This window comes from Carassius carassius, chromosome 35 (genome assembly GCF_963082965.1).
Source record: "Carassius carassius chromosome 35, fCarCar2.1, whole genome shotgun sequence".
Lineage (NCBI taxonomy): Eukaryota > Metazoa > Chordata > Actinopteri > Cypriniformes > Cyprinidae > Carassius > Carassius carassius.
Window position 1 is genome coordinate 24,174,898 of NC_081789.1, and position 23,968 is coordinate 24,198,865.

Here is a 23,968-nt window from a genome sequence, read left to right on the forward strand (position 1 = left end):
TATAATAGAATTTGCATCTGTCATGTTTGTCACAAAAATACACACAGATTAAGATGTTGAAAAAAAGACCCAAAGTATGTTTAATATGTTCAGTTGTTTAAATTCATCTGAAAATAAAAATTGCATTTTGTTGTTTAAGTACTGCCCTGATGAAGCTATGTAGGATATATATAGTACTAAAGAACTTTATTTATATAAATGATTCTGTTGAAAGGTTCTTAATATTGTAACCGTTCATTCATGGTCTTTTGTGATGGTTGTGCATCTCTGGTTTGTCCCACAGAAGTCCTCCAGATCCATTCGAGTTCTTCCTCACACTGGCTATAGTATGTTGAGATCCAGTTTTACTCAGGGCCTGACAAAACCATCAGAAAAGATTGAAAATGTAATTAATGCTTGAGGAAACCACACATGATATTAAGAACCAAGAATGTAAACTTTTCAACAGGATCTTTTGTTTAATTAAAATGACTTTGTGTTGTGAAATATATGTACATATCTGTTGTGCAGCTGTATCAGGGCAGTACTAAATAAATAAAATCATTGTAAAATCCAGATTTTATATTAATACTATTGTATTTTATTCCTAAAATAACTCCATGATGCCACAGCTATGAACTACAAATTGATAAGCTGATGATTTGACTGTAATATATATATATATATATATATATATATATATAATTCTTTTTTTTTCTTTTTTTTTTATAAATATGCTAGCACACAGACATGGACTTAAAAGCCACAATTTTTTTTTTATATATAGGGACTTTAAGCACCTTAAGTCATCGCCTATCTATGAAATGATGGTGAAAGGGAAACTAGAATGTAAAGATAAAAACCAAAATGACTTTTCATATTTAGCCTTACATGTTAAGGCACAATATCTCTGATAGATCTACACCAGCACCGTCTAGAAACAATGCTTTCATCTTTTTAAACAGTATTGCACCAGCTTCGAATTCAAAGTGACTTCAAAACTCATAAAAGAGAAAGGTTCGTGTTTTGTTATTGAGACAGCAGGATGGCACATTTACGTGTAAAATTGTATTAAACTTTAATAAGTTACCCTCCTGAAAACAAAGACCTTTTATGACTATTTTCGGTCAATCATGAAAATGCTCAAAGCGTTTGAGATATTGAGAGAAGAAACAACAGGCCATGCAGATTTTACGTGAGCGTACCTTGTAATTATTTTTCATATTGCTTATTGACTGTAAACCGTAAAAAACTGTAAAAAGGTAAGAGGAATTTGTCCGTTGCGTTTGTGACGGTTTGATCGTTTCATGAGATCTTATTCCACAGCATGATGTCCTACAGATGCTCCCTGTCTTTTTCTGACTGTAATTTGATGCCATGTTTCTCAACCATCTTTTCATTAAATATATTTATAGCCAACCTGTGAGATGGTGTTGTCAATTGAGTTTGTGTCAAAAACTTCTGAAATTATAATATTAAAAAAGAAAAAAAAACTATATATATATATATATATATAAAGGGTTAGCTTTTGATGCAGTAATGTTTTTATGCTTGTTTCATGTCTAACTCTTAGTGTCAAATTTTGTTTCTTTGGAATAAATTATAAAATGTTCTAATTCATGGAAGTTGCTTTTCCTATTGCACAATAGTGTAATGGGTGTAGAAAGTGTGCATTAAACATCAAATACCATTATCATAAAACTTCAAAACACACTTCAGCTTGGACAACAACAAAAAACTCCCAGGTCACATTATAAAATCTTTATTAACTATGCATCTTTATTAAAACAAACCAGAGTTTGCTAAAAAATAAAAGAATGCTTTTCCAGTCCCATCTTTATCCAAAGATGTCCCAGTCTGGGGTAAATCACACAAATCTCTCTTTTGCATAGACTAAACGCTCAACACCAGGACAAAAATCAGGGTTATGACAAAAATAAGATCGATTTAATGGCGCAAAAGTGCTTCTCAGTAGAACCACATTTATTATTTCATCCGTAGGATCCTGCATTAACTTTGGGGTGACACATGGGCAATAAATGGTTCATATTTTCTAGATTATTACAAAACTGGAGTGGGCAGGGGTATCACTTTGTGGACTTAGAAATGTATAAGTTCAATCAAGGTGGTAGTTGAGGAAGATAATATGTTTTTTTTTTTAGTACAGTTACATACTTCAGCATGAGGAAATGTTAAATGTCTGAATTTAAAGCTTTGGCCATAATGCTAGATAACACATATCTATATCCTACCTATCAGTTCGTGACACTAGCATGCGTTAAATGACAGCATCATAACAGCAGCCTTAAATATGTACAGTTTGGAGAAATTTTGTCAACATGAAAGCGTATACATAACCCACTCTACTATATATATATATATATATATATATATATATATATACATACAGTATATTTATATTATATATATATATATTATATAGTTTTTGTTTTTTGTTTAATAACCTCCTGTTAACCAGCATTTAAATGAAATGTACCGTGTTAATTGCATAAATCTATAGTACAGCAGTTACCTAAAAACATCTAAATAATTGAACTAACGACCAAAAAAATAAAGCCAATGTTTTTCTGAATAATGAACAGACACATTAATTTAAATGGCAACATTTTACAATAAGTTTCTATGAATTTATCTGAATAAAAAGTGACAAATAATTCTAAAGCAATCTTAATAAATGTTAATTTCGACATTTACTAATTCAGTTTTCAAATCAAAGTTAATATTATTTAATGAACCTCAACTGACATGAACAGTTGTTTTTTTGGTTACACAATTTTAAGGTGTCCTTGTTGCAGTGTAATTATACGTTTAATATTGATTCATGTTAATAAACTACATGTACTCGCTGTATGGTTAGGGTTAGGATGAGGGTTTGGTTTAGGGTTAGTTGCATGTAATTATGCTTTTTTTTCATAGTAAATATAAGGACGCTGTAAAATATATTTAACCTTTTTTTTAATATTGACAAAAATTCATAAACGCTGCCACAACTAAATTAAAAGTTTCAGTTTACATAATATGTGTGTGTACTGTATATATTTATTATGTATATATAAATACACACATGCATTTATACATTTCAGAAAAAAGTTTATATATTAAATATAGGAATATAAATATATACATGTAAATAGTTTCAAAATATATACTGTATGTGTGTGTATTTATATATACATAATAAATATACACAGTACACACATACATATATTATGTACACACAGAAACTTTTATTTTGGATGCGATTAATCACGAGTAATCATTTGACAGCACTAATTTTCAGTAAATAGGGTCTGTTTTCATTTCATGTTGACTTTATCAGGTTAAAAGAGTGACATATTTTGACTGCAAAATGACTAGTTATACACTAATATATGTATCTTAGATACTGGCAAAAAAAAAAAAAAAGACAATCACTTCATTGATTAGCATGTCGTTCCCTTGAGAAAGTTCAAATGTGCATCATACAGTCACGTCATACAATTCCAGTTCATCTTCACTTACATGATTCATCCTTTAATAAAGTATCAAAATAGGAATATGAAAATAAGTCCCACATTCTCCAGTCTGTTTCTCTAGGTAGTCAGACGGGGCGCCATTTTAATAGTTTTTCAACTGATTTAAAAACTGATGTTCAATTTAAGTGAATTAAAAACATTCTGGACCAAAATAACAGCTTCTGCGCTGCCAATATTGGATAGCTATCAAACATTCAGAAGTTTGTTTTTGTGTAAGTGTAGATTTCAGATGGCTGGTTTTGTTCTTGTTAACTTTTTGAGAAAACGCAGCGCTAGAAGATGATGCACTTTCGCAACAGGTCCATTCCAATCAATAACCAGATTAAATAATGTTCTAAAAGTACACACCAAGAAGTGTTAATATCATTTGAATGCAAACAGATATACCGCAATATCAAAAGGAAAGAGTCCATTTTTCGAATGACCTGGCAACCACAGCTCAAAGATTTTCATCTGGAAACTTGATGCAAAAATGTTCTAAATTCATCCAGCTCACGTTCACGTTTGAGTCTGATTCCTGTCTGGAGGGAGGATATAGCCAGGTTTTCAATGTCACATACTTGAATTGTTTGTTTTAAAGTGGATGTCCACTCGTTTCATCAGTGCTGGTTCCTCTCAGCCTACGTTCTCAAAGTCTGGAAGGAGAAGATAGGTCACTGGAGTCTGTCAGCTCGTGTATTTGAGCTTGGATATCTGTGACGGGGCGGTTAAGGTGGAAGTGGCCGACACCATGGTGGTGTTTCGGCTGCTCACGAACATGGGATCCAGACAAGCCACTTTGGAGGCGAAGAAAGCGTGGATGCAGTGGAGGACCGCGAAGAGGTTGGAGAACTCCAGCTCCTGGAAACATCAGGGAGAAAACACAATCGTGAAGGAAGGTGGAAGCCTCAAGCAGAAATCAAATCAAACACAATGCGTGAAAGTGCTTGCATTTACGGCCTAGGGGGAAAATATTCAAAAAGGAAATTCATATCATCACGCTTTATTTTTATCTGCTTCCTTCAGCTATTTCCTTTGCTCTGGCAAGATTCTGATGTTTTTTGGAAAGTGTCTGATATGCTGATGATCCGAGTATACCTGCTTCAGGTATATTAAAATGCTAAAGAGTGAGAAACAGCTTTCTTTTTCATAGATAGACTTTATAAAGCAAATAACAAGAGCAAAACTTACCTTTGCTTCAATAAGTTTTGTGTCTGGATTCTGGAACAGGAACTTGATTTTGCTCTTCCCGTCATCTGATGAACCTTTCAGCTGAGAGAATTTATATCTCCACAGCACTGCCTATAATGGAGGTTTAAATTCTGCATATTAATAACTCTATAGACATGAAAAGTATCTTAAATTAACCAGAGAACTGTGGACAATTACTTTTCATATTTAACAAATATTTGCATTGAATAATAATATTTCATACCCATTATGCTGTCGTTTATTGCAACTTGTTTGACTCCTTTGATAATGGAATTGCTTAGCTTTCAATTATTTAGCATATTTCAGACAAACAGCACAGCTATATCTCACACAAAAGCATCAAGTCCTCTCATATTTGTTATTTTATTCCTCATGTTTTTATCTGGCTGTTAATTTGAATTTCTGGAGCAAAAAGAAAACCCAAAATATTACTAGATAACTGATATCGATATAAAAAAGTCTATTTAGTTATTTATTTTTTTCTGTATTTTTGAAAATGCTCAGAAAGAAGATAAAAGTAACAGTAATATTTTGAAATATTATTAGAATTTAAAATGTGTTTTCGATGTGAATATATAATTTATTTCTGTGATGTAAAGCTGAACTTTCAGAAACCATTCTAATATGGTCATTTGCTGCTCAGTTAACATTTATTATTATCATAATCAATGTTGATAACAGTTGTGCTGCTTAAAAGTTTTTCTTAGTTTAGTTTTTACTGTCACATTTGATCAATTTAATGAGTCCTTTTTTAATTAAACACAAAAACGAAATATTTTTTTAAATATCAAAGTTCAAATTTTCTCATTTAATTCTCAGTATTATGATATTGCTTTGTTATTACAAAATATTTTTTGATGTACAACTTTTTTTTTTTTTACACACCAAAACCACTTTTGTCACACTTGTAGAGTGTTAATTCTACACGTTGTTTGTATAAAATTAGTACTTTTTTATTACTATTAAATATTATTACTGTGAATATAGCAAGTGGCAAGTTGCTTATTACAATCAGAGTCACAGTATCTTAAAGGTATATCACAGTATCTTTTTATTTGTGAAAAAATGTTAATATTTTTGCAACTTTTCATTTTCCGTCGGTCTTAGTACAGGATGTAACTACAGAAGAGTCAAGTTTTAAATAGGAAAAAATATCAAAACTCTTTAGTCATTTTTGAGCGAGATGCTAACGGTCTAATCAGATTCAATGATCTATGCTAAGCTAAGCTAAAAGTGCTACCGCAAGACCCGGAGATCGGCAGAATGGATTCGAAAACGGTAAAACTCAATTCAACTCAAAAAACGTGTTTTTTTCCTATAATAGAGTAATAATATTATCAAACACAACAGAACATACTTTAAACAACTACACTCTATTATAACAGGCAAATGTTTATATATGTTTACATTACATACAGTTGACAGATGAAGAGTGTCATTAAAAAAGAAGAGGAGATTCTATAAATATTTGTTGTGATATAAATAGCAAAAGAGTAGCTCTAATGAATAAGATTTTTAATAAGCTGTGAACTTGCATTTTACTTTTACTTCAGTTTTATTAAGACTGTAGGATGCATGCTTCACCTTTGTGGCAGCATCGAAGCAGACGAAGCCCATGCTGAAATCGATGGTGAGTCCCATGAGATGACTGTCCATGATGCAAGCGTATGTTTTACACTGAAACGGGAGACACTTGGCATTGTTAATCAGACACAGACATCTCTTTCATCTCTTAAATGTTTAATTAGGACGATAAGTGTCGTACATAATTGTTTTGGGAGAAAAATAAACAGAAGCGATATTTTGGCATGAGGTTTTGCCGCATTAGTTTGGTTTAGTGGGACAACTTGGCAGCGATTTTATTTGTGCAACCCTTGTTTTCCATGAATTTGAAACAGCTGCAGGAAATTGACCATATATCTTTTTTGCCAGAATATGGAAAATAGATTTGCTTCAATGCAAAAGTGCATGCTGTACTAACATACTGTATAATATTTTAAATATACATCATACATGAATCTATGGCTCTTTCTACAACTATGGCCAATTTTGATCCAGTAAGAACAAAAACTCTATCAAAAGACTTTTTTCACAAATCAGTGTTAATTTAATATTGTTGTACCATCATAGCTTTTTGTTAATATTTTAAATATTATTTAATTTTTATATTCTCCAATTTCATGTTAATTTTATTTCACGTTTTAGTAATCCTGTTGTGTTTTTGTCATTTTTATTCATTTTTTAAAAATATGTCTATATAGTTTTTTCTTATTCATTTTTATTTTTGTTATTTTTGTACATCAAGTTAAATTAAATGATTAGGAGAATATAATAAGTATTTGTAACACTCTAATAAGGTTGCATTTGTTAACATTAACAAATTAACAGATTATTTAATAGGACTGTAATGTAAAATGTTACCAAGTTTTTAAATTTAATTTAATTTAATTAATTAAAGTAAAAAAAAATTATTTAACAACTAGCATTTTATGTTCCTAAATTCACAACATTTTCATCAAAAGATTTGGACAAAAAAAAAAGGTAATGACAGACGTTCGTTTCACTATCTGAAATGATTATTTTAGTTTACAAAATAGTTAGAATTCATATTTGTACTATCGATTTTCATTGTTGTTTTACCAAATATATATATATATATACACATATACACATACACATACACACACACACACACACACACACACACAAATCTATTTATGTTTGAAAGCTTGCGTCTGGGATGAAGGTAAAACAATAAAACCTATTCATAAATAACATCTGAAAAGGGGTTAAACATCTGAAAATGTGACCATATAAAAAAAACACAAAAAAAACAACAGCTGGCACATAAAAGTGGCTGTAGCTAAAGAAACTCATTTCAGCAGGTCCAACATAGGATTAGATTATATTAATATCCGCAAACAAAGTGTGTTTTCATAATGCGTTTGTGAACAACATGTTTCCTTCAAGTAGTGAATAACAAGTCAGATTTAATCTCTATTTGGCACAGCCTCAATCGCTCAGCGTTTGTGTTGTTCAGATGGAGGCCAACACTGTCTGGCAGGTGCAGTTTTATTCGCCTGGATCTGATCTCAGCTCTGCTGGGTTTGTTCATCATGCCAAGAACACAAGCGAGACGTAACATCGCCGCTGATAGTCCCTCATGTCATCTCATTTCACTTACAGAGTTTGATTTAATCTTTCTGGGCAGGTAAACTGGAGTTGGATCACACTAACTCTGCTTCAGTACCTGTATTCGCTCCACTTCGAAGAAGGTGGCCATCTGAAAGGCTTTCTCCCACAGAAGCAGCTCACATTCCAGCTCCACGCTGAAGAAGATGTCCTCACCCGAGTCCGTCTGAACGCTGAAGCAGTGCTTCCGCTTGTCCACCAGCTCAATGTCCTAAAAGAATCCATTGAGTTGAAATAATGTTACAACACATAGATGTATGATTTTATGGATTGGCTCATTATAATATTACCGTTTTTACTGTATTCTTTATTAAATAAAGCCTTGGTGAGCACAAGAGACTTCATTAAAACATTTAAAAATCATGTTTCTAAACTTTTGACAATATATAAAGTGTTAATTGTTTAGTCTTATAATGATTTTATAGTCCATGTCTATTCATTAATTGTTTTTTTTATTGTTTTTTTTACTGATTTTACTTTCCTAAGTTAAGCATTAGTGCAATATATAAATATTTTATACAGTATATAATATATTTAATTTTTTTCTGAAATGAAGTGTATGCATATGGGATGTTAAATGCAAATGAGAATAACATTTTGCTAAGAATTACATCTGCCTTTATATGGGAGAAAAATAGCTAAATTCAAAACACTGTGAATCAGACAAACAATATTTTTTGAGAATGACAATTATAGTTATAAAACTGTATTAGTGAATAAGAATAATATTAAATATGAATTTCTTTACATTTTCTTCAGTTTTATATCTACAAATTGCAATTATAAATGGGTTTTAAATTAGAAATTAAATGGGTTTTAAATGAAATGTAATTCTAATCATTACTCAATAAATAAGCACAGAATACATACCTGTAGGGGGACACTGATTTATCACCAGCTTAATATCTGATAGCATCACAGTATTTATTTGTAAGGCTTGACACAGGTGAAATCCCGAAGTACTTGAGCTCATACCTTCAGGATCTTGAACATGATCTCGTAGTCGGTGAAGCTCTTCTCGGCTCTGGTCCAGTCCCAGGTGGTGACCTAGAGGAGTTTAGATGGCTGTCACAGTCAGTCAGTCGTCACAGACAGTGCGTTATTCAGATTAGCTCAGGGTCACTCGCTCTCACTGTGGCCCTCGAGGGATGATTCAAATGCTACATGAAGTAAACAACGTTCTGCTTGCCGACGAAAGAGGGAAAACCCCCTGAGATCCTGTGTACGAGAACGACTCACGCTGAGCATCTGCAGTAACCTCTAATACCCAAAGGCCAGTGAAGATGGATCATGACGGAACAGAGACTAAGGAGTGTTTTCTTCAGACCGAAGTGGCTCAGAGCGGAGTTTTCAAATGTCAGAATACCAGTCAAGAACTCACTGCTTGAGGAAACGCACACACACACACACACACACACACACACAGCACTGACATGGACTTCAAGTGATCATCTAAATATCTCCTTGATGCATTGAACAATACATAATAAAAAGGTAATATATGGCGTTTGGAAGTAGTACATTAACTTAGTTGAGCGAATTGGTTAACCTAGCCATTATTATCATAAATATTTGTATTAATAGAATAATAATAAAACATTAGAAAAAATTCAAAAAAAAAAATTTGGATACCTTTTTAATTAATTTAATATATAAATGTAAATGCAATAATAATAACAATACAATTATTAATAACCCTTTGTACTTTATGAAAAAACAAATATTAATATTAATAAATATTAAATTGTATAATAATAATTAAAATATTTTGATGAATAAATACTTTAAATATATTTAATGAATTAATGTAATAATAATAATTTCTCTTTTTACTTTTTAAACATGCTTCTATTGTGTATGATTCAAAGCATGTGAAAAAATAATTCCAAGAAAAAAAAATTATAAAAATAATATAAACATTACACATAAACATTATTTGAATACATTTAATAAGTGAACGCAATAATAATAATAATAATAATAATAATAATAATAATAATAATAATAATAATAATAATAATAATAATAATAATAATAAAATTATCCTTTTCCTTGTTTCTGGCCTTACTGCGTGTTACTCCAAAGAAGAAGAAAAAAGTTTTAATGATATTACAAAAAAATACAAAATAAATAAAACAGAAAATATATTAATAAATTATGAAAAATAAATAATTATAAGAAATTATAATCATGAAAAGATTTATAATTATTATTGGATAGTTTTAAATAAATTACTAAACAAATGAAATAAAACAATAAAATGTAATAATAATAACCGTTTTACTTTCTTAACATGGTACTGTTCTAATTGTGTATGATTAATCGCTGAATTTATTGCTAAGAAAATAAAATGATGGTCTCCATAATCGTTCATCAAAATGAAATCTGAAATGACTTTCTTTTTCATAAAGGCCTTTTATTTCTCAACTCCTCCAACCTTGTGTCATACAGAGAAACTTTTCACAATCCACTCACAGTTGCAAAAATCAAGTCATTCTATATTTGGTCTGCTTGAATGTCCTTTGATACTCAGAAATGTCCCAGATTATGAAAGTAACAGGTTCTGAACAGCAACAGACATACAAACCAATATCGTTTTGGGGGGCAAACCAGATTAACCAAAACTTGGCTTTGTTCACCTGAACTGCTTTCATTTCAAAATTTGCTTAAAAAAATCCAACTTTCTACGTAGTCCTTCCTGCAAGACAGCATGTCAAGTGTTTATTGGCGCAAGAGGAGAACATCTGAACAAGCTGAAATAACCTGAGAGAGTCTTTGGACAAACTGCTGAGTGTCATAAGTTCTCTCCAATGTAATTGTGCATCTGCGTATGCCATAATAGGTTTCCACATCCAAACTTTTGATCTTCCTCCCATTCCACCATCAAATTACGATTAATGGCAGATTGAATGAAGCTCTTTGATGTCTCGATCTCTTCAAGATAAATTAATTAAGTGGCAACATCTAGAAGCACCAACTACAGCAATTCCTCATTTCATAAGGAGCGTACCATCTGATGTGTAACACGGGGGGAGACTGAGAGTTAAAAACCAGCGTTATCAATGTTATCAACCTCAATATTAGGAGAGGTTTACCTTTAATGAGACACTTCCCAGATTATCATTCATGTTTCATTCTAAGTCATTTCCTAGAATTATGATGAAGGTGTTTAATTGCTGATGTGTACGGAGATTAGGCTTTATTAAATGGAGGTGTTAGAGCATCAGGTTAGGTGATTTAGCCTGTGGACAGCTGAACGGATTAATGGATTTCATAAAGTCGATAACAATTGGAGCAAATAATGTGGATGCCAGCTGCTTGGGGGTGAAAATGGGGAATTATTTGAAGGAGTAATTCACCCAAAAAAAAATATTTACTCCAAACGCATACTGTACCATGCAGTGCTATTTTAGTATTATTTACATACCATTAAAATAGTTTATGTTTTATATTTTAAATTAGCGTTTCTTTTCAGTTTTCATAATAATTTTAGTTTTTGCAATTTTGTTACATGCTTTTTAAGTTTGTGTTGTTTTTCATATTTGTTTTAACATTATTTGCATAATATTGAAGTATTTTTAATACTTTAGCTTTAATTTTTATAATTTCAGTTTTCATAATAATTTTAGTTTTTGTAATTTTGTTACATGCTTTTGAAATTTTGTGTAGCTTTTTCATAATTATATTAGCCTTATTTGCATACTATTAAAATATTATTAATACTTTAAATTTTATTTTTGTATTTTCAGTTTTCATATTAATTTTAGTTTCTGTAATTGTTATATGCTTTTGTGATTTTTATTGTATTTTTTCATATTAATGTTTAATATTTTTATTTCAGTAATTGAGTGATTTTAATACTTATTTCAATAATTTTGTTTAAATGTATTTATTTAAATATACTTCAAATTCAATTTAATTTTAATAAATTAATTTAGTTGCCAAGGCAACATTTATCATTTCTAATTAAAGTTTTTTAAAAGTTCAATTTTTTTAAGTCTAATTCTTTCTAATCTATATATTTTATTCAATTTCATCTTAATTTCAGTTAACAAAATTATTTTTAATAGATATATTTTCATGGAACATCAAAGAAGATTTTTTTATTATCACTATTATTATAATTTTAAATATAAAATTTTTATTTTATGAATAATTCTAAGTTAACAATGCCCATATTTGCTTCAGATATAACAAAAAGCTCCATAACATATAATTGATATGACTTGAGAGCTAGATTTGTGTAAAGAAAACACTGAAATTCAGGTCTAAATCTTTTGTTTTACACTAAAAACAGCTTAAAAGTTTTAAACGAGTGAGGAAATATGCATTTTTGGGTCAACTATTTCTTTAACAATTCTTCAGTGCAATGAACTGCACTCAAGAAAAGTTTCATCAAGAGTTTGATGTGCTTTCATAATTGTCACAGTTTTTTTTTTTGCCAAAGTTGCCCCAAGTAGAATAAATATTGCGTGTGTATGCTAAATATAAAATCATATAAAACTCAGCTATTGAAACTGAAAGGCTCCTGATGCAGTAAATCATGCAGAAGAACTCACTGGAGGTGCAGAGAATTTGAAGAGAGACGAACCCCTCAAGGCAAGAAACTTTGGTGTGTACATTCGGTCCTGAACAGAATCTTGTTCCTTCTCATCCACCCAGCCCATAAATATAATCTAAATGCCAGAAAGACACAAAAAGAAAGTGTCAAATAGGTTATAGAAGGACTAAGATGTTCCAAGTAATTACTCTGCACAGAGTTTCCAGAAAGAAACGCTCTACTCCATTCAACACTTGTTAAAAATTAAGCCTAATTCAGAACTTGATCGTTTAAAATGTCAGCACTGTGAGGTCACAGACTAAAACTGGACGCCATGACCAAGTATCTGTCAGTCTGTGTGTGTCAAATGGTTTTGAGGAGCACAGCGTCTCGATGCCCTGTGAACTTGACTCTTGGCTTTCTGCAGGGCACATGCGTCACAGCGCTTGAAGAATAGTGGCTCTGACAGAAAACATCATTGTGGGGCTTCATTCAAGTGTGCTGGACAAGTCTCTCGCTCTATCAGGGCGTTAGCTGGATCTCTGCAGGCTTTTTGTCACTCTTTCAAGGTCCAGTTCACACCTTCTCAACAAGTCTGATTCGGTTCCCTTACCTGTTGGTTTACTGGAAAGTTTCTGTTGATCTTCTTCACCTGCAATAGAATCATAAAGAGACTTTTGAACATGTTTCTACAAAAAATGCACATTCAAATATATCAAATAATCAAAAAAGGAAATATTTTATAATGAATGTATAGACCTTTAAAAATATTTGTATACATTTATAATACATATTTAAAGTTGATGTGTTCACTAAAAGAATTAACAGATTAGATATTATATATATATATATATATATATATATATATATATATATATATATATATATATATATATATATATATATATATATATATATTACATTTTATAAAATACTGAAATTTATAAAATAATGTATATATTATTTATTTTTATTACACTTAACACACACACACACATATAATTAGATTTGTTTTTTAAAATATGCATATATTTTACAAGTATATATCGCATTATGAAATATAAATATAAAATATAAAACATGTACTTTTAAATAGATAATTTAAATATTTCTATATATTATATTTAATATTTATATACTATTAAATATATTTTACAGCTATACTGATTATAGATTTAAAGATGATATGTGCACTATAAGTAATAGATTAGTTTTTAAACAATAATATTTGTTTATTAATAGAAAATATTGTTTAAATATGTATTGAAATATAATGTAAATATAAAATATATTTTATAAATAAATAAATATATTTAAACATTTATATATATTATACTTAATATGTATATTTTTGCCTTCATATTAACATATATTTAAAATATATTATAACATGATATGTACACTATAAAGCAGGTCCATGATTTTTGGGGGATTTTCTTTTTTTACATTTATTCAATCAGCAGATTTTTTTTTTCCAGAGTGACTTACAAATGAGGAGCATTGGAAGTAATTTACTGTATTTTAAGAATATTTAGTGCACGAAAAACTAACTTAAAGTATAAATGCACTTTAGGGACCAAAAAATCCACAAAACTGTACGACGTTACAGATTAGCAGGTTTCATTATTCCTTTTCAATCAACATCGGATTCCTGACAGAAAAAAGATTTCCTAGACATCTCAATCATATATCATACAAAAGGCCAGCGAATAGGGCAATCTGCTTCCCAGATATAAAATAAAGCGCTCTGGTGATCACCGAATGACCTTTAGTGTGTCTCAGCCCAATTATTCAAGTAGTAGATGAAAGAACGTCATGCCTCTTTTGTGTTTCAGACTAACAGAGGAACTACTGTTCATCCAGAGCACAGGAGAATCGCTCCTGCTGCGAAGCTTTATTCAAGATTAACATTCCCACTAGCTTCATTACCCACGTAACCCTGGCCAGTAACTGCTGCCTCACAAATGACTCTAATAGCTCCATTTGAATGTGGAATAAGGTCTATTTTCCTCGCAGAAAATGGACTGAAAGCTCATCCAGATGGTCCCTCTGCAGGATAATCCAAAGCAAAACCTACAGTACACTATTACAGTTCACAAGGAGCAAACATACCATCTACCTTCAGAGGATTCTTCCGGGAAATGCTAAACACACTCAAAATAAAAGAAGGCTAGATGGAGGATGGAGGATTTTTGTAGGGGTTCGCTCAAAAGCAAATGATCTGGGCCATGAGGCACACGCTGTACTCTATCTGTAATTAAGAGTGAAATCCTTCATTGTGTGGGAAATGCCATTTTAATGCCTTAATCTTCTTGCATTGAGGGGATTACAACACAAGACCTGCGTGGTGAAAATGAACATTTATGACAAATAATTTACTGTCTTCCCTATCATGGAGCATAAATGTAGTTTATCGCACAAATTGGTTCGGTACACTCTCTCCAGAGACAATGAAGCACTATAAATCTGCGAATGTTGCCTTGACACAGTTGCACAGAGATCGTCCGGTCCGAACAAACCACAACACCTGGTGTTTTAGGTTGTATTTATCAAGGAACTCGTAGAAAAACAATGGTGGAAAGAGGAAAGGAAATGAGGGTGAACAAAAGCAAGAAATGTCATGATTCACGCTGAATATGTCTGATGATGGGCGCTAATCATTAAACCAGGGTTTCAATGTTGGTATGCTGTTGAAATAAATAACTTGAATTATATCAGTAAATTTTTATATTGTGCAAAAAGACAAAATCAAAAGGAAACTAATGGAAATGAAGAAAGACACACAGTTAAATGTATAAATTAATTTGATAAATGCTGATAATATTTGTATTTGTTAATATTGAAAAGACTAAATAAAGCCAACGGTGGTCTTTAGATATAATTTAATAAATGTATATATAAATATACACATACACTACTGTTTGGTAAAAAGTTTGGGGTCAGTAGGATTTTCAAAGATACATTATATTGATAATTTATCAATTCTATTCATCAAAGAATCCTGAAAAAAAAACGTATCACTATTTCCACAAGCATTTTAATCAGAACAACTGTTTACTACATTAATAATAAGAAGAAATGTTTCTTGAACAGTAAATCAGCATATTAGTATGATTTCTGAAGGATCATGTGACGCTGAAGACTTGAGGAATGATGCTGAAAATTCAGCTTTGCATCAAATAAAGAAATTATTTTAAAATATATTCAAATATAAAATAATTTTTTTAATTGTAATAATATTTCACAGTATTGCGGTTTTTACTGTACTTTTTATTAAATAAATGCAGCCTTGGTGACCATAGGAGACTTCTTTTAAAAACATTCAAAAATCTTACCGACCAAAACTTTCTGAATGGTGAAATTAAACATCATGAATAATTTAACTCGTTTTATGTTTTAGGTTCTTCAAAATCTGAAATGTTTAATTTTCTCCAGGTTGAAAAGAAATGAATCTCACAGTTCAGTGTGATTTCAGATTTTTGTACCCCTCTATGCATTGCATATTCACATTATAAGACACAGAGGTTACATCTCATTAGTACTTACAATCTAAGCCATCAGCGTTTGTGTAAGAATTGACTTTGGTTGTAAAATTGCCACACTTTTACCATGCTGAAACGGCATTGGTACTCACGTTGTGCTTGGTGAGGGCAGAAATGTTTGAAGCTATTGCTTGCAGCCATTCGGTGCATTCATCAGTACTGGGGCACTGAATTACCCCGCTGCACACCCCATCCACAGCAATAACTTGAAAGGCATTTAGCCTGGAGAAATTAAAAATATGCGCACTCAGGAGACATTCCACAAAATGCAAAAAGTAGCTAAAGTCTAATTCTCCTTTTTCAACTCACTTTAATTCGAAAGAATTTAAAAAACAGATTGATTTGATTCAATCCAATTTAAGAGTTTTCAATTATGTTCACAAAAGGTCTCATTTCAAATAGCTTAACCTCATCAAAGTATGCATTTGGTATTAAAGGTCTAATGTGGTTCATTCGGGAATGGCTGTGAATTAATATAACCCCTAAAATACTAATCAAGGAAAGTCCTGTGTGACTAGAATACAAACAGAATTACTAGATGAAAGCAAGAGCAAAATACATTATATTAGGCAAAGCAACTCTACAAACAACTGTAAGTGCTTTCAAAGCCAAAGACAAAACAGAGACATTTATTGTGTGGTTCCTGTTCAGCTCACCTGCAAATGTCAGAACCTGGGATGTACTGGGACAGACGTGCATGCAAGAGAGGTATGAGACGAAGATCCACCCATCTCTTCTCCCAGCGCAACCCCGGAGACATCGGCCAAGATGAGCAAGACAATGTGTCCTGCCACATACATAGAGATTAGAGATTAAGATGAGAGATAGACAGACGGACGGACAGGCAGAAAGACAGACCAACAGACCGACCGACCGACAGATTGATCGACAGACAGACCGTCAGACAGACAGACAGATAGACCAACAGACAGACAACAAGATCGACAGACAGACAGATAGACAGACCGACCGTCCATCAGACAGGCTGACCAACACACAGACAGACATACAGACAGACCGTCAGATAGATCGTCAGACAGACAGACAGACAGACAAACAAGATTGAAACACAAACAGACAGATAGATTGACAGACAGACAGATAGACAGACCAACAGACCGACCGTCCATCAGACAGACTGACCAACACACACACAGACAGACAGACAGACAGATATATAGATCGTCAGACAGACAGATAGATAGTCAGGCAGACAGACTGACAGACAGACATAGATTGACAGACAGACAAATAGAAAGACCAACAGACCGACCGTCCATCGATCGTCCAGACCGTCAGACAGACAGACAGACCGACAGACAAACAGACAGACAGACAGACAGACAGATCGTCAGACAGACAGATCATCAGATAAATCGTCAGACAGACAGACAGACAGACAGACAGATCATCAGATAAATCGTCAGACAGACAGACAGACAGACAGATCATCAGATAAATCGTCAGACAGACAGACAGACAGACAGATCATCAGATAAATCGTCAGACAGACAGACAGACAGACAGACAGACAGACAGATAGACCGTCAGACAGACAGACAGACAGATAGACCGTCAGACAGACAGACAGACAGACAGACAGACAGACAGACAGACAGACAGATAGATAGATAGATAGATAGATAGATAGATAGATAGATAGATAGATAGATAGATAGATAGATAGATAGATAGATAGATAGATAGATAGATAGATAGATAGATAGATAGATAGATAGATAGATAGGTTATTTTTTTATGTTTACTGTGTTGTTGGGATGGTAGTTCAGATGTAGGCCGCTGTCACACAGTGGAGACGATGTTCCACTGCTCTGGTCACTTGGTATACCTAAAGAAATAAAATAAACGGGTAAGTTATTTCATTATAAATTTCAATTTAAGAGACTTTGACACTTTAGGTTCTATATTAACCGGTGAATATTGCGTGTCCAATCCCAGACGTACATAAGCAGTCCTCACACAGCGGCAGCTTCAGAAATGCAGGCGGCCTCTTCAGGAAAGACACAGTCAGAGTCACTTCCTCACCTGCATTTCGCAGAACCTGCACCTGAGAGCAATAAATATGCTTGCTTATTCATTAATTAGAATAGATGTGTCAATAGTTTTGTTGCAATTAGTCAAGCTTTTAAAGGGTGAGTCAAAATTACTGACATACTTCTGTTAAAAGACTGACGACAGGGATAAATGTTGTAAACCTGTTCATTGCTTTGTAAAAACAGCACTGATTGAACTGAAATATTATCTAGAAAAGATGAAACATACCACTTCTTCATGACGATAACTCCTCACGTTAATGCCGTTTATCTAACGACAACATTAGTAAAAGAATACAAATTAGTAAAAGTGTAATAAGAGGGAGTTATGAATAGATCCTGATATACAGTACTGTTCAAAAGTTGGACTCAGCAAGCCTCTGTTGTTCACCAAGGCTGCATTTATTTGATCAAAAATACAGTAAAAATAGCAACATTATGAAAAAATGTACTGTTTTCTTTTTGAATATATTTTAGAATGTAATTTATTCCTGTGATTGAACGCTGAACTTTCATTAGTGTCACATTATCCTTCAAAAATCATTCTAATATGCTAATATATGCATTCTAATATTTCTTATTATCAGTGTTGAGAATAGTTGCGCCGCTTCATATTTTTGTGCAAATGTTGTTACGTTATTCTTTCAGGAATAGAAAGTTCAACAGAACTGTATTTATTTGTAACCTTTTGTAACATTAAGTAACATTGCAGACCATATACATTTGAACAATAATCTATAAATAAAGATTGCTAGTTGTAAGTGCATCCAACAACGATCCGAATCAGATCAGAATTGGAGCACAGATTAATTTTGAATTTAATAACATATTGAATAACAGATTAATATTCAATTTTAATATTAAGGAAAGTTTATATGTTAAATAAAGCTGACAATCAATGCAAGCATATTTTGAAGAAATCCCACATCTAAAACATGCCCGTCGTGAAAAATACACAGATAATTCAGATTGAACACATAAATGGAATAACACTGCTCCAAAATAACAACTCAAATTTCCATCAAAAGAAAGACGCTCCCTAAACATCTGCTGGCTGGAACTGAGTGAATTACATGAAGACACCGTTGGAGTTTTAAAGCGTCCCTAACACTGAAATGATCTTGTACTTATGACCCATTTATGTATGTAAGCATACCTGGAGAATTCCATCTCCAATAAACAGAAGTCCGGAAAGCTCAGCTGCAAACGAAAGAAAAAAACAAAAATAATAAACCAATAAACAACTTATTTCTGAGCAGGAGAGAAGAGAGAGTAAATAAGCAGCCTACCCTTCTGTTCTTTTGATATTTTAGATATAACAACAGGGATCTTGTGTTCGGCACCACCCTATGAAAAAATGATAAAACAAAGACTTTCAAAGTTGTGCGAGAAATGTGAGAGCTGAGTGAAAGCTGCGAGAAACTGCGCAATCACCTTGATGCTCAACCCAAACCCTCCGATTGTCTGCCGACGGATCGTTACTGTTCTTTCCTGTCAAGGAATCAAAAGGAAACTCGTCACTTTCATGCCACACAGGGTCTGTGTGTTGAGGAAGACAGGTAGTTTACTTTTCATTTCAATTTGGTTTATGAAACTGAAAAGGTCCTTAATTAATTTTAATTGCCTCCTTTTCATGTAGATTTCCCAGGGGGAAACGGCACCATGCCAACAATGCCAGTAACTTAATTAAAGGGCAGTGAATACAAAATGTTCTGTCTGTTTAAACCAGTGCTAAAGCTGCTGACTGCTATAAGGACAATGATAGATGCAACACAATGGTCAGAATATTCTGCCACAAATGCCAGTGAAATACACACTTGGCCGTTACAATGACGCTGAAACAAAGGGGCACAGGTTAACTGGAGTAAATATGAAATCAATCAAAGCAAATTCCTAGATATGTGATGACACATTCCAGAGCTGAATAATGACTCAGTCGCAAAAAAGGCAGCTCTGTTCTTTTCTTGCGGCAAGATATTTTGAGGTAACGCCTCAGGCTACTTATTTATATCCTGAGCTGCACAATAATATTTCAATGAAATGAACTCCAATAAAACTCACAGATGTAATTAACAACGTCCTCTTAAAGTAAGCAATAATGTATGTGTCCAAAATTATGAATCTATCAATATTAAGTCTATCAAAATTCGACATAAAAAGACAATCAAAAAAAAAATTAAGAGACAACATAAAAATTTCTCTGGATTTACTAGGTATGGCTTTGAGTAAAATGTAAATATTTGTTTTATTCTATAAAGGTCTGATAACATTTCCTCCAAATTTCAAATAAAAATATTGTAATTTAGAGCTTTTTGTTTGTTTTGCAGTAAATCGCAATTGGTAAAAATAACAAATGTTTATTATTTGTTGTGATTGAAAATCAGTGTCAATCCACCAAATATTTTACAGACAAAATACAAAAAACTTAAATCTGTCTGTCTATCAAAATTCTACATAAAATCTAATATATATATATATATTAGATTATTATTATTTTTTTACTCATGTTTTTTCATCGTGCATTCCAATTCATCTCAATCCAACTGCAGTTGGGTTATTTTGATTAGGTAAAAAATGACTAAAATACAGCTAACTAACACAATAAAACACAATTAAGACATGATAACATTATAAAAACCATGATTTTTAAAAATGGAGTTATCTGTTTTTGTAAATAAACTCTTCATATATTATTATTATTATTTATTACTTTTAATGATATGCATGAATGTTAAAAGGTTAAATGTTGATGTGACTTTTACTTAATAAAATAACATTTTAAATGAAAATGTGCCTATTTATGTCTTCATACTCTAAAAACTGCCTGAACTGAAGTCACGTGATTTAGCCATTGTAAATGATATTTTTGACCTTACTGTTATCACATTAGGAACATATTGAGGGAAACTGACTAAACACTTTCTTCCAGTGTAGACGATGCAGTCCCTGACATGTCCAAAACAACAGAATGTGCTGAACAGCTGTTTCACCTCATAGCTTTGTATTTTCCAGGACCAGATCAATCTGGCTTATAATGAGAACTGCTGAACTCACACTCGAGTAGAACGGTTCTCCAGACACACAGATGACGTCTTGCTCTTGAATGGTGAGAAGATCTTTGGCCAGGTGCAGACGGATATTGAAAGGCTCCTCGCTACCATCTTGAAGCAAATAAATCCCAGTCTTTGTCTGAAACAGACAGAGTCACACAAACATCTGTAATCCCCTCTTGACAACAAGAAGTTAATTAGCCGTGAAACTGATTGCATGATAAACTGCGAGCGCTTGTGTTTGCAGAGTCATGTTTGCCTGGCAGAGACAAAACTGAACATTCAAAGTCACTGCAGAATATCAGGGAGAAAAATTATTGCTAGACCATCTGGACTTGCTTATTCATTTGTGGAAGATGTTTTGCCGCTCCTCTCATCCAAGTGGCTTCATCAGTTATCTGATAGTGGATTAAACATCTTCACACCACACAATGTCATAATGACTGATGAAGCTTTTTGAATATGTGACAAAATGTCTCCAACAAATGGATAATGAAGTCCAGATGCTCATCTTGACAGAATGCCTGTCAGAGGTTTAAATGTGGCTTATTGGCTCCATATTAATTCAGTACTTACCACAAGGCCTTTACTTCAGTAGATAAATGTTTGAGAAAAATGACATGAGAATCATGTAGCTATAAGGCACTGCGAGCACTTGAACTGCCTCGCAAGATGTAATTTTGAGCAATGAAACGTTCTTGCCCTACAGTAATCATTTAAAGTACAGCAGACGGCGAACTTAAATGGCTCTGCTTTAACAGTTTTTAAATAACACTTCATTAATGGTAGTTTCTTCAAGTATTCCCACTTTCAGCCCTCATCTCTCTTAATGTGTCCAATTTAGTGTTTTATGTCCAACAGTGTATACTTTACATTCAAGAGATTCATTATTTGAAAGTTTGGAACATTTCCACAACACAATGTATTGTGTTTAATACATTTTTCAGGAATATTGGCATAATTAAATGCCCTATGTCTCATTCAGGGTTATTATATCCTAGTAAAAAGCAATATATTTAAAATACATATATTTCATACCAAGTATAGTCCAAATCTGTTAACATATTTACAGACAAATCACTCGAGACTTACTGATATAAAAATTACAATTCGACTTTATTTGCACTACTACTTGTGCAGAATGCACATTTCCTAATATTAAGCCTAAAATTTGTTTTAATATCAATATTGATGAGAACTGTATGATCTTTGAATAATATCGTTCTTTAAATGTAAGATATTTAAAGTGAACCTGAAGTATACTTGCAGTAGTTCCACTTTAGCACAATCAAATATACTTCAGCATACATTTAGTTGGACTTCAGCACAATTAAAGTGCATTAAGCACAAAATTCATTTCAATTTAGCAGATTTTAAAGTATACCAGTTTAATATACCAAAAGTACTATTGCAGGGTAAGTACATAATGTATTTGTATTATATATTTAGCATGAAATAAATGTACATCAATTACATTTTAGTATTTTTATATTTGTTACTTAAATATAAAATAAAACATATACTGAAATAAAATGTGAAAGCCTTTTATTTCAGATAATTTCAGTTACTTCACTTTCATTATGTTTAACTTGATGTACTAAAATAACTAAAACTAAACAAATAAAAACTTCATAAATAGAATAAAAAGACAAAACATTAAAACAATTTAACTAAAATGAAAACTGAAAACATAATAAAAATCGATTCAAAATATGAATAAAAACTATAATAATATCTAATACTAAAATAACACTGGTCTTCTTTAAATCCTTAATACATTACACACAAGTAAAGATACTGTCACACTTTCTGCGTAATTGAAAAAATTTAATCTTGATTAAAAAATAATGCACAAAAATATATTCAGCAAGTGATATCTATATGTAGCTTGATTTTTCTTTTGTTTTCTTCACACGTCATGCTTCACATTGCAAACTTGTTAGCTTTAATAAAAATGAACCCAAGGGAACTAAAAGTAAAGAAACACCAACAAACTAAATATTTTGTGTGATGCAATAATCATCATTTCAAAATGATGTGAAATCCATCTCACTTTGCATAATATTATTTTCAACATCATTAAAGGCATGTAAACATATTAAGCCTTCACAAAATTATCTAATCATCATAAATTCAGCAAAAACCTGCAGAGAAAAAAAGATTGCATCCCTAGATAATTTATTCAAGAATATTTGCCAATACATATTTCATAATTTCACATTGTTATATTTTTGCTAACATCATGGTGCTTTCATTACTATTTAATTAAAGCTTTTTCCGCTTTGAAATGTTGCATAAAACTGACTCTGTGTATATTTTGGCCTTTCCGCTTGTCAGCACAGTGAAAAACTAAATCAAATAAATTCCTCAGGGCCCGGTTGTGTTGTAAGACTCGCTCCTGTGATGACCAAATTGGTTGGTAAGCAGTCGCTCATAAAATAGGAAAGAGGCCTGGATTTTCTGTTGAGTCTGGCATCTGCATCATTGCGCTTTCTTGCAAAGTCAGTCAAATACTTTATACCAGAATGAAATTTATTCCATAACTTCAGTTGCTAGGACACATGCTTGATTCTGTTGCCATAGCAGCCAAGTGTCAGCCATTTTTAGTGTACCCTTGAGATTTTCAGTCAAAACATGTTCAGACATAGACTACCTCATTCCAGAAGTGAAATAACTGTAGTTAGTCCAGGAGGACTGCATTAATTCACACAATTGAGATGAAGCACAGCTAATATGAATCTCATATTGATGCTTCAGCAAAGTTAAAACACCCACAGGCTCTGAAAAACAACCTACAAATTTAATTAAAAAAATGTATTGTAAAAAAAAAAGCTATTTTTTCCTGACCACAACGTGTTAAATCTTGCCTTACATGTCACGTTTA

At 32.2% G+C, this 23,968-nt stretch overlaps 1 protein-coding gene across 5 annotated transcripts in view; it reads right to left on the bottom strand.

Moving 5' to 3' along the window:
- Nucleotides 1–2,424: 2,424 nt before the first annotated feature.
- LOC132116289 (gamma-1-syntrophin-like) overlaps nt 2,425–23,968 on the bottom strand; it is a 45,253-nt gene continuing 23,709 nt past the window's right edge. For 3 of the 5 annotated variants that reach the window (XM_059525064.1, XM_059525062.1, XM_059525063.1), the window contains 16 exons: nt 21,089–21,223; nt 19,469–19,525; nt 19,324–19,381; nt 19,191–19,234; nt 18,264–18,305; nt 17,913–18,048; nt 17,747–17,829; nt 16,637–16,767; nt 16,073–16,202; nt 13,052–13,090; nt 12,458–12,574; nt 8,874–8,945; nt 7,957–8,109; nt 6,291–6,383; nt 4,686–4,796; nt 2,425–4,355 (listed from right to left, as the gene is read on the bottom strand). In XM_059525064.1, the coding sequence (XP_059381047.1) occupies nt 4,182–4,355; nt 4,686–4,796; nt 6,291–6,383; nt 7,957–8,109; nt 8,874–8,945; nt 12,458–12,574; nt 13,052–13,090; nt 16,073–16,202; nt 16,637–16,767; nt 17,747–17,829; nt 17,913–18,048; nt 18,264–18,305; nt 19,191–19,234; nt 19,324–19,381; nt 19,469–19,525; nt 21,089–21,223 (1,575 nt within the window). In that variant the 3' untranslated portion in view covers nt 2,425–4,181. Of the gene's footprint in view, nt 4,455–4,685; nt 4,797–6,290; nt 6,384–7,956; nt 8,110–8,873; nt 8,946–12,457; nt 12,575–13,051; nt 13,091–16,072; nt 16,203–16,636; nt 16,768–17,746; nt 17,830–17,912; nt 18,049–18,263; nt 18,306–19,190; nt 19,235–19,323; nt 19,382–19,468; nt 19,526–21,088; nt 21,224–23,968 lie in introns of all 5 variants that reach the window. The other 2 variants (XM_059525065.1, XM_059525066.1) reach the window with 2 other exon arrangements.